This window comes from Pyrus communis, chromosome 17 (genome assembly GCF_963583255.1).
Source record: "Pyrus communis chromosome 17, drPyrComm1.1, whole genome shotgun sequence".
NCBI classification, from domain to species: Eukaryota; Viridiplantae; Streptophyta; class Magnoliopsida; order Rosales; family Rosaceae; genus Pyrus; species Pyrus communis.
Window position 1 is genome coordinate 8,515,498 of NC_084819.1, and position 12,538 is coordinate 8,528,035.

Here is a 12,538-nt window from a genome sequence, read left to right on the forward strand (position 1 = left end):
TATCAGTAGCTGGTGCCATTTCAAGTTTACATCAGATAAGAACTAGTACTTGTCAAGAAATTGTAACCAATATGCTTGTCTGGTGTTTCATAAAAGGTTAACAAAATATAGACAAACATAAATATAACATTTTAAAATAGCATGGCAAGGCAATTAGTCAGTCATAGATGCGATGAGAGACATATCTCGTTCATTCAACTTGGATGGTGAGAAGTAATAGGCAGAGGCTCTAGTAGCGATGGCCAAAGTTCAATGGACTTTAGTGTAGCTGCGTGATCCAACAATCTTGGGTTTCCACAATCATGGCCCCTAGGTCTCAATGGTGGTTTTGATTTTTCTGGGTTTTTGACTAAATTGCCCCTTTATGGCTTTCTAATATTTTCTTTTTCTCAATCAAAGAAAGGGAGGTGAAAAATATATTGGAAAATTGGAGCCTTTATTCACTCATTAAAAATAGAAGAGAGGTGATCTCAAGAACACATTATACTCAATTTTAGTTTAAAAATCCTATCTACTTTGACCAAGTTCAAATAAATTCAATAATAACTTAGAAAAATTAGGGTAAAACTCTAGTTGTGTACATCAATTTGGTTGAGCTTGAATAACAAGTTACGAGGAATTTTGCTCCTCGCCAATATGAAAGCAACTGTTTCGATTGAACTTTGCACTCTTTTGAATTTCATTCCTCCCCTCAGTAAATCCTAGCTTCGCCACTGCATAAAATGGATGTTGAAGTGCTACCCGTGGTCGTTGAGGTACTTTTCGCGAGCGTTGAAGTGGTGAGTTAATGTTAAAAGGGGCTTGACATGAGAGCTTGAAGTATGGGAACTAAAGATTCACAAGTTTATCAAATGAGATAGTGTTTGGTATTGACTAGGCTTAAGCTTAGCTTGAAGGTTTCTAAGAGATTTTAGCAATGGATGAGTTTGGCTATGGTTGCTGGATTTCATTTGTAGGAGAGTTAGAGGCTTATTTTGTGGATTTGGAATTATACAGTAGATGGAAATGAAAAAGTTGGAGGAAGGAGAATGGCAAGCATGAGGCTAGGCTTGTGGTTGTTGCAAGAAAGCCCGCCGTAGGCAAGAGAGAGATTTCCAATAGTTGGAAGAATAGGTTCTTCTCCTTTGCTTGCAACTGAGCGTGGTGTTCCTTCCCCTTGGTAAAGCTATGAAACCCAAATTACAGAGGTTGAGGGCGTTGTCTTGTTTCGAATGGATAGAAGATTGTGCTGGAAATAGTTTATTTCCAACAGGTAAAACGAGCCGTTGGAAACCACTTATTTCTAGTGGGTAAAAGGGTGGGAATCGAATCTTCTCAGTAATCCATGGACCAAAAGGTGAGATGGCTATACAGTAGGAATATGTTCACGGGTAACATATTTTTTGGTACACGAATGGGGTGAAATAGCTTATAGGTTTTTTGGGAGGATAAGTTGTTGTGGAGTTGGGCCAATGACAGTGCATGACTAAATAGCGTCTAGGAAAATGTCTCACATGCTTACCCAATATGGGATTACTTTAGGTTAGGCTTGGACTTTGGTATCCCAAAGTTGACCAAAGTCTTCATTATCAAAGAGTTTCCACAGGCCTTGTGGATCCGTAACTTATAACCCTCAACCCCTCAAGCAAGCCCTATGAAACCACATATTTGGGTCATGTGAGCTTGGTAGGTTTCAAGTTTAAACAAATGTGTTCGACATGACGCGATGTATGTCATTGTTTGGTGTGACATGATAATCAATTAAAACTTGTGTAAAACATTGCTTAACAATTTTTTTTTTTCAAATAAATACGTATAATATAATTGAAATTAAGATGAGATCACCGTACAACCATACAGAACAATAAGCCTTCAATTCACTTAGGCTTTCGCACATCCAATTTCTGGACCCCAACACAAGCTAAATCATTGTAAAATAGAACCGCCCATCATTTCTGAATTTCCATTAACAATGACACGGTTTGAAATGATCCCTTGAATACTTCAACCAGAGTGCCCATTTGCTTGTGCTTTCATTCTCTTTTTGGTTGGAGATTTATTGGGTTCTGATTGCTGTTATGTTCCCGTAAAGACAAACAACATAGCGGTAAAATTCATTGTTACTTATAAAAATAGCATATGGAAATAAACAGAAACTCCATGGCTTTTTCAATCTCAAAGAAAACCCACACTGTCCGGCGAAAAAATTAAAAAAAAAAAAAAAAAAAAGTAGGGCTCGACTTACCATAGATTAGCTGAGCTCCTCCTGGATGTTTTGGAACTGTCATCTTCTTCGAATCACACCCTTATTGTGGACCACAATTCTCCATTGCGCTTACTCTCCCAGAACCTCTTTCGGACATGTATAAATCGTTTCACTTTCTGAACCTTAATTCTGAAAACAAAGTTCCATTTGATAATGTGAACTCGCTCACTAGTTCGTGAAGTTAAATGACAACATTACCCTATTATTCCTGACATATGGGCCACATAAGCACCATGTAAGCTATTCTAACTTTTATTTGACTGAATAAGAGGGAAATAGGGCATAGCGTGAGAGGTTATAAGTTTTGGGGGGATTAAGTGGGAAAAACTAAATTTCACGGGGCAAAGAGAGAGCAAGTATGAATTTCGTACGGTGTTGTAGTAATAAAGTGTTTTTTTTTTTTTTTTGTTTTTTTGGGTCATGGTTGAATGACAAGTAATTATTTTTCTTCGGATAAACTTGCATCCGTCCATGAGGGAATGTACCACTCATTACGAATAATGTATTTATAAATTTTATAATTAGAGCGGTTCAATTATTTAATCTTCTTTTGAAGATCATTTCACAAAATAAATATTAATTAATCTAATCGTGAATATGCTACTTGGTATTCACACAGTCATAAAATATTCCATATATTTTCATAGCTAAACGATCAACGGTCCGAATTATATTTTCTTGGGATGATCTTTTAATGAAGATAAAGAAGTTGATCAGTTCCGATTAAAAAGCTTATATGGTAAGAATATGCTATTTGCAAGTGGTGGAATATAGGCATTCTCCTATAATGATGCAAGTATTAAACTTTATCTATTATCCATTTTCTTGTTCTTTCTAAATATACTATAACTGTATGTATGCTTTAACTGAAAGTATAACTTTAGCTCTTAAACTTAATTTTCTCTACATAAAACCCGATATAAGTTTTTTACTTGAATAAAACCCATTGACTAGATTCCACGTTAGCAAATTCATTAATTATGTTTAACTTTACACATTTAAATTTTTTGAATGCCTAAAATTCCCCTACTTGAAATTTTTATTTATTTTTTTGATAAACCCTATTTGGATGTTTGATGTACATAATTAATATCACGCAAATTGTAAGGAAGAATTAAGGATTTTACAAAAAAAGAAAACATTAATGTTATAAATTCATTGCCTAATATAATAACATAAAACATGTCTGATATATGTTATTATACATGCTTAATTAAGTCAATAAAATTATATTTACCTACAAAAAAAAAACATTTGATTCAAATAGTGCACCTACTATTAAAATTTTAAAATGCTAGTTTGCTTAAAAAAAATAATAATTTCCCCAATATATGTAAAATACATGAAAAATAATTTACATACATAATAACAAACCCAAATATAAGCAAAATACAAGACAATATTTATTTTATTTAATACTAACTTACTTATTATATATACATATAATAATAAAATGTGCCAAATATATAAAATATGTATGTATGTATATATATATATATATATATATGATATTGATACATACAAAATAAAATAGCTACATAACACAAGAATGCTATTTGATTTAAAATTAATTTACTTGCAAAATAAAGCAAGGTTATTTGATTCGAAGTTAATTTACCTATTAATTATAAAACATTTGAATATTGTGTGGCGTAACATAAAACGCAGAAAGCACATCACATAATTCAACCAGTTAAAACTAAGGGAATGTGTGCACTTCTGAAAGAGGTAAAAATGCTACTGGATTGTGGAAGTCCTTTATGAAGAAGCAGAAGGCACTTCCAAATTACATGTTTATATGAGTGCTCGTGAACCAAAATATTTCTTACATACTCAGTCAAACGAGCCCTACCAAAACATGCATGTGACTTTTTCAGCCCCCACCACTGTCGTGATCAAAGGTTCCGACCCTGAAATTTCGATGCCGTATAATTCATTGAAAATTGAGGTATCAAGAACAGTGCATAATGAGATATACATCCACAGATTTATGCCCGGACAAGAACCTGGTAATTTGGCAGCTCCCACCACACAAAAATACAAAAGTTTGCCTCTAATTTGTTTACTCTGCCAGCTAAAATCCCAAGGGCACACATGGGGCTAGCTCGGATTAATCATTTAGCGCATTTCTAATTTTCTATTAACTTAAACTTGAAACCTCACCGTTCCTGAACCCTATAAAATCCTAATCCCTCTACACCTTAATTCCTCACCCCACACCGTCACATAGTGCTACTACCCAGTATAACTGAAAGTACAATAACTACACACCCAGTTCTTCTAGGGTTTGAGAGATGGCATCCAAAACGACGTCCTCACTCGCTCTCTTCCTTGCACTCAATCTCTTCTTCTTTGCCCTTGTCAGTTCTTGTGGCACATGCCCCGGCCCTAAGCCGAAGCCAAGGCCAAAGCCGACACCGAAACCTAGCCCTTCCACTGGCACCAGCTGCCCTAGAGATACCCTCAAATTAGGGGTTTGTGCTAATGTCCTCAATGGGTTACTTAACATCAGCGTTGGCAAACCTCCCGTAGAACCTTGCTGCTCTCTCATCCAAGGCCTTGCTGACATTGAGGCTGCTGTATGCCTTTGCACTGCTATCAAAGCCAACATTTTGGGTATCAACCTCAACATTCCAGTTTCTCTTAGCTTGCTTCTTAATGTTTGTGGAAATAAGGTTCCCAAAGGTTTCCAGTGTGCCTAAAAGCTACAAAATATGATCCTTCATTTCTTTCATCTTTATGATTTGGCTTTCGTACTTGTTATATATTCAGTGTGAAATTGTTGTGTAATTGGTGAGCTTGTAAGTGGGAATTTATCGTTTCCTTTGTTATGGATGTTGCCTGATTAAGGGGTGATAAGATGTAGTTACTAAAGTTTTCCTCATTATTATGGGAATGGAATGTGTCATTTAATTTACTTCGCTACCAGTTGCCTTAATTTGTTAATTTTGTATGTCTAATTTGGCGGTGTATTTCATTAATTAAGTGCTTAATTACACATGGATCTTATAGTTCGTTGGTCGAAAACCAATTATCTTTGTACTTGAGGTTTGGAGTTCGATTCTCTTTTCCCTACTTTGATGTATGTAGGTGTTAGGGCCAAAGATCTCATGTACAAGTTCAACTACATCTTGAAGCCTGATAGTTGTAAAAATGCCACAGGCCAATCCTAAATGCCTGAAAGAAGTCCAATGACGACCATCTAGTGGCATTAGGTCTCCATTTTATTTTATGAATGTCTGGAAAATCTCATGAACAATATATTGGCTAGTTGCCCAAGTAAAATTAACTGAACTTTGTAGTCTATGTGTTAGATTTATGGCATTCAGTCTCCGTTTTATTGAAAGAGGACCAAAGATTAAACTAGAGGAGTGATATATCATGCTCTCCTTGGCATCAAAACACAAAAAGAAAAGGTTGAGTTTGAAACAAATCTCATTGGTCAACCGCTCATTTATAAAAGACAATGTGCGAGAGAAAATTTTTGTAACCAAGAGTACCCTAGCAGGGCTTTGGTGGACTGGATCCCACATCAAGGTATGGACACCAGGAAAAGAAAAGAAAACAAAAAACTAGTAATAATTTTTTTTTGGGTAAATAAAAATAAAGGTAAATTATATTTTGCACTCTCAAGTTTGGTTGCAATTGCAATCTCATAAATCATCTTTAAAATATTGCAATGTCATACACAAACTTGTGCATACAATATCATAGATCAGTTTGTCAATTTGTTAATGCAATCATTAAGTGATGATGTGAGAAGCACGGAGTCCACATTTTTGTTGATGTGGATGCCACAAAGGAAAAAAATAGAAAAAAAATATAATTTTTTTAGAATGTTTATTTAAAGCCACTTAGTACTACGGTCTAGTGATATTCTTCTTCACTTGTAATTGAGAGGTCTTAGGTTCGATTTTTGCCAAAAGTGAATTTGAATCACATTATTGTCAGCTCATTGTGAGGCTAAGCCACCCTCTCCCCATAGTGTAGGTAATATTGCTTGTTGAAAAAAAAAAAAAAAAAGAATGTTTATTTAAAAGACAACAAGCACTGCAGAACTTTGACTGGGTTTCGAACGAGAAAGAAATCAACGGCAAATTTTTGGAGATCATTCACGGGAGAGGGAGACTTTTGGGTGAAGAAGACCACAAATAATTGGTAACTATTGTTAGGGAGAGGGAGAGTTTAAGTTGAAAAAAAAAAAAAAAAAAATTAAAAACTGTTGCCAGGTACAACTTTTTATCTAAGGACGGGTGAATGACCTGATTCCACCCTAAGCTTGCTTGATTGATTTGCTTTCGCCCATTCAGATTTTATTAAATGGACCATATTTGGTCTGCACCTAAAGTCCGCAAAGTGTGATCCGCAACTTAGAAACCTATTATTTCCAATGTTCAACCCGTGACTGATCCTGGCTTGGAATGGAAGAAAAGGAATTTTGAGATCATTTGTACACGTTTGATTCCAACCATATCTAGGTATCTGACTTTTAGCAAGAAAAGGGTCATGGACTCATGGTAGTCATCCCAAACTCCTGTATACTTTTCCTTTTGTGTTATGTAGAAGTAATGCAACTTTGGACCTACATCGATGAAGTCCCACAATTGAAAAACATAAAGGGTTAAAAGCACAACCAAGACTCAATGATCATTTTTTCTTTTTAAGAAATTAATATTTAAGTTGACAAATATGGTGACATAGTGTTAGATATTCACATATAAATTATAACACTTGAACAATCATCACTAATTTTACTTAAAGAAAAAAAAAAAAAAAAAAAAACAAACAAACAAACTAAGCCAATATGCTATGACACGCCAACATACCACGTGATTTAGCATTACATGCAATACTTTTCTGAAAATATTATTTTAGGCCATATATGCATGAACGTAACCTTTTCGTTATTACTAATGCCAATAAAAGTAGTAAAGCCAGTCAGATGTAATCCGGTTAACTTCCTACTCTATGACAAAAAATTTCTTGTTCTGTTTCCTTAAGGCCAATATACACATATCTTCTTGATGACGACAGCCTCTCGATTTGAACTGCAGATAGGAAGGTTCCTTATTATTGGCTTGATCCTCAAATTAGTTAATTAATTAGATCGTCCCTCCTAACCACCAATTCAATCCGTGAACAAATATTGGCACATTTAATTTTTCAATTATAATAAACAGAGAAATGATCAGATTTCTTCGTTGGATCCACATACACGTATGGCCAATGGTCTTGAGCAAACATTTTGTTTACAAGTGTGATAACTCAATATTTTTTTTTTTTTTTTAAAATAAGGATGATAATGGATTAGGCAAGTCGAGCTACGCATAAGGCTTGGTCGTTGGACTACAATAGTAGAAACCTTACTCTCTAAACCCGCACAGTGCAGAAAGAAAGAACCAAATATTTCTAGCTTCTGCATAGAGTGAGTCTTGATAATCCAAAAAATAAGATAGAGATAAAAGGGGAAATATATGATATGATTGTTTAGGTATATAATGTTGAAAATATAGAAGGAAATAAGAAGGGAATAACAAAAAAAAGAGATCGTTGGGTCAAGGGACGAATGGAATTCGTTCTCTTTGAGACTAGCTAACTTGTTGCCTTTTTTCTATTAACCTTTTTTTCTTTTTTTTTAAAGGATGATAAGGCGAATCGAACAACGTATAAGGCTTGGTCGTCAGACTACAATACTAGAAACCTTATTCTCTAAACTACACAATATGTGGAGAAAGAGCGAAGACGCCAGGATTAGCCGTCAACAACATGTATATGTAGGCTACTTCCTTTACGCTCAGAGCAATTAGAAAGGGTTATTTCCCTGATAGAACAACTCCACCGTCCCCTATCTTTGAATTTATTACATAAAGAAAAGTGAAAATAAAATAATACAAGCATGGGGATGCAACCAAAACTCACTAAGAGAACAAAAAAAAATCAACAGAAATGGAAAACAAGACGAAACTCAAGGCACAAGCATGGGTGGCAGCTGCAAAATCTGGAACAGTGGACAACCAATAATAAGCAGTACCTGATAACTCATATAATTCATGCATTTATACCATCCTTTTCTAATCTCTTTGTGAAGTTTTTGAGTTAAACTGGTTGCATTTTACTCTATTTTGTGTTAGTGTGCAGTTACATGTACTTTAGGATCAATTTGAAGGCAAAAGAAGTGAAAACATGCCATTTTTGGGGTTGACCCTTATTAAAACATGGAAAGAAGTTTAGTGGCCTGTTTTGAAGCCCAAATAAAGAATCCAAGATAAATCTGACTTGTTAGAAGACCAGGAGCAGAATGGGAAAGGAATTGGTATATCTAGCTGATTGAGATATTCCTTCCTAGTGCTAAAATAGGTTTAGTATAATGGCACAAGTAAGGGTGTCGAATCCACAGGGACTAATTGGACCTATATAATCACTTGTTTTGCAAGAATTCTATAAGAGAAATAAAACTAATCAACTTAGGCAGATTTGTTGTTGTAACTTGAAAGCACAAGAAAATGAAGTAGACACAAATAAATGAATCAACAACTAATAAAATGAGATAGCACAGATGGAGATGAAGCTAGGGATTCGGTTTCACCATTGCTAAGCCAAGTCCATGCTTGTTAAATCAGATTATACTCATCCATCTACCTATTTCTTGGGTTTGTTTCACTTAGATATGATCAACCATATGATGTGTGGACTTGATCAAATGTTCCTAATCATGAACCTAAGTGTGATGTGCAACTTTGGTCCCTAATCAAGAACATGACACGCACAGGAAACTTTCATAAAACCAAAGGAAACACTCGGCAGGTTGTTTGCAAAGCATTTCCTTCATTCATTCACATATCCACCAAGAGTATGCATGATGTGTGCTTTACTCTTGGCTAAACAACCTGTGGTTAAATCAAATGGTGATCAAACATTAAAATCAACACACAAAGTCACAATTAAATCAGAGAATGAAACAAGAAATAGATGGATCAACTGAGCATTCTGAAATAACTACATGGCAATCTTGCAAGGCTACATCGAATCCCTAGAAAGAAATTAGTTACACTTCATGTTTACAGAATGTTTGATATAAAAATATACAACATGAATGAACATAGAATTAAGGAGAAAGAACCCTTGAAGCAAAACTGATGTTGAAATCCCTTAAGAGTTGCCTTCGGTGTTGGTGCTCCAAGTGTGTTGTAAATGAAGGTGGAGCGGCTAAGGTTGAATGGTTTCTGCGAATGGGAGAGTGTATGGAATGGAATGAAGCCGAGAAGAGATTGTGTAGAAATGGAATGGGAGTTTGCGGCAAAGGGGAAGATTGGATGTGTTTGTGGTGTCTTGTGTATGAAAATGAGATGTGATTTTTGTGTATGAATGCATGGGTTTTTATAGGGGGAATGGGAGAATATGTGGGTGATTGTTTAAGAGTGAATGTGGTTGTTATGATTGAGAGTGCATGTGGATGAAATAATGATGGAAAAAAAGCTAGGTTGTTGGTGGAAAGGCAAGGGAAGTGCACGGCATTGAGTTGTTGTTGGTGTGTGAATGCATGTGTTGAATGATTAAAGTGCATGTGGGTGAATATGTGGCTGAAATGATGAAGTAGGAAGGTGGAAATGCATGTGTTGAATTGGTGGTGCAATGATGAAAGAGTAAGTGCATGTGTGTGTGAATGGTGGTGCAATGATGAAAGAGTAAGTGCATGTGTGTGTGAATGGTGGTAGCTAGGGTGAATTATGATGAATGCATGTGGAATAAAGATGGAGAAGGTGGTGTAATGATGAAGTGGAATGGCTGAAAATAAAAGGGGGAGTGCAAGGCACGGCAATGGGTGTTTCTTGATGGTTTTGGGGTTGTGATGCATGTGAATGCATGTGGCTAAGGGTTGTTGATTGGGCTAGAGGTTTTGCATGGCTCAAAGGATTGTTTGATTGGGCTAGGCCCTTTGTTTTATGTCCAAAGTGCATACAAGGCTTTCAAATTCGTCCAACACTTTGGCTCCAAGCATATGATATCCATTCCAAGCCCAATTTTGCTCCAAAATGCTCCAAAATGCATCTTTTTGCTTCCTTAGCCATATGAACCTAAAAACACACGAAAATGGCTTAAACTACTAAAACAACTATGAATTAACAACATAGATGCACGAAAACAAGCTAAGTAAGTCGCCTAAATATGCTCCTATCACTAGCCTGATTTGGAGGAGCCAAATAAGTAAAAACGTTCAAAACTTTGGCTTGATGGTTGGGATCACCTTGCAATCAGCTACAGCCCCATTTAGCCTATAAATACTAGGGTTTCAGATCACTTTTACATAAGCCCCCCTTGGGGTCGCCCAGAGCTCTCTCTCTTCTCTTTCTTTGGCCTTTCTTCCAGAAACAAAACCCTATTTCCCTTCACCATCCGCTACCACCGAAGAAACCACGTAGCCGCGCTGTTCTTGGAGAAGTTCAACTTCAGAATTGCTTCAAGGGGTTTTTTTTTTATTAACTTTAATTTCACTCATGTTGTTCTTGATATTTAACTATTATGTAATCATGTTGTGTAATTAAGTTCATAGTTGGGGATTTTGATGTAGCCTTGCAAAATTATTCTTGGTTATTAAGTTAAAATATTCGATCCACCAATCTGTGTTCTTATTTCATTCACTGATTTTATAGTTTAATTTGTTTGTTAATCTTAATGTTTGATCACCATTAGGGCTGCTTATGAATTATTTGATCATGTGAATGAATAAAGAAATTGCTATGCATACATCCTGCCATGTGATTTCTTTGGTTCTATGAAGTTTTCTTGTTCTTAATGGATTCTTATTTGGTAATCTAAGTTGAACATCATAACTAGGTTGCAGATTAGGAGTCTTTGATCACAACCACACATCAAATGGATGATCATAAATAAGTAAAATGAACCCTAGTTGCAAATTGGAGAGTTGAATGCGTTTTGACTTAATTTTCATGGAATTGACTTGTACTGGTGAAATTTGTATCCCTAGTTCTATTCCCATTATTTCTGAATCAACCTAGCATTTATCTTTATCTTTCTTGCATTTTTAAGCTATTTAAACTTTCAATTGAAAAATCTAAATTCAGTTTTCATTTTCATTGTTTAGTTAGGGTTCACATAAAGCTAATAATTTGTAGAGGTCTAATCAGTCCTTGTGGTTCGACACCCTTACTTGTGCCATTATACTATCCTTATATTTGCATTTGAAAGGAATACAACACTACCAGCCATGCCAAAAGAAGTTCGCACATCAACAACTTCATTACTCCCCCGATAAATGTGTGTAAAAACATTACTAATCTGACGAAGATGGCATAAACAATTGTATCCACAGATTATAAAAAGTGGATACTAAAGGAAAAATTTGTGAAAACAAGTTCATTTGAGCAGCAACTATGCATGCAATTAACAATTAAAGGTGGAATCATGCTTGTATGCACTCAAAGACAAAAACTTTACCCATGAAATTCAAGGCCTAGTAGTTGTGATGAATCAAGACTCAACTCAAATCTTAAAGAAAAGAGTTGAGAAACTTTTATACCTTTGAAGCACCTCTTTGCTTAGCAAATGATATTCACCCATGTGAGGGCCTTCTTTCCTTAGTCTCCTTCCTCTTTGGCTCCATGGATGTGGATGGAGGAACTTTGCTTCTTGGCTCCATGACTTCTTGGATATGGATGAAGGAATGGATTCTCCAAGTTTCCAAGAAAGGGAACCTCTAAGTTTTCACACCAAAGAGAGCATTGAGGAAGAGATGAGTGACCTAGGAAGAAATGGATGCTAGTCCATTCTTCCTAGGGTGGCCGACCTCTTAAGAGAAGAGAAAGTTTTTGCGTTTATTTTCTTTTCTATCAAGAAAACCTTTTTTGTGAGGGAATGGGTTATCAATTCCTTTCTATAGCCACTTACATTGAGTGGCATAGTTGAAATTAAAACCAATGCTCACTCACATACTGTGTGGCCAGCCATGTGGGTTCATTGGGCTTTCATGCCCCTTGAGGTCCAAAATTAACCCAAGGTCTAAAACGAACTTATTCGTTTGATTAATTAACATATTAATTAATCCTAGCCATAAATAATTAAACCATTTAATTATCCTTACTCATCTCCATTGTTTCTTCAATCTCTACCTTGCACGGTGTATGATCCATTAGGTTCCTTTTAGCAAGGCAGTGGACACATTTTCGACAGATATTGCATTCAATAGGATATCTAGGAGTAGATATTATATCCATGGATTGTAGGAATATCTAAGAATATAGGAAACTTATCTTATCTCAATTTTTTGTATCTTGT

The 12,538-nt window shown here is 35.6% G+C and overlaps 1 protein-coding gene across 1 annotated transcript; it reads left to right on the forward strand.

Moving 5' to 3' along the window:
- Positions 1-4,367: 4,367 nt before the first annotated feature.
- LOC137722871 (14 kDa proline-rich protein DC2.15-like) lies at positions 4,368-5,162 on the forward strand. The gene has a single exon (XM_068461977.1). It carries the CDS (start codon positions 4,540-4,542, stop codon positions 4,945-4,947), a length of 408 nt encoding a protein of 135 aa, XP_068318078.1. The 5' UTR covers positions 4,368-4,539; the 3' UTR covers positions 4,948-5,162.
- Positions 5,163-12,538: the final 7,376 nt, after the last annotated feature.

Excerpts from the sequence above, each read along its gene's own strand:
- LOC137722871 (XM_068461977.1), top strand. The coding sequence starts at position 4,540 with ATGGCATCCAAAACGACGTCCTCACTCGCTCTCTTCCTTGCACTCAAT.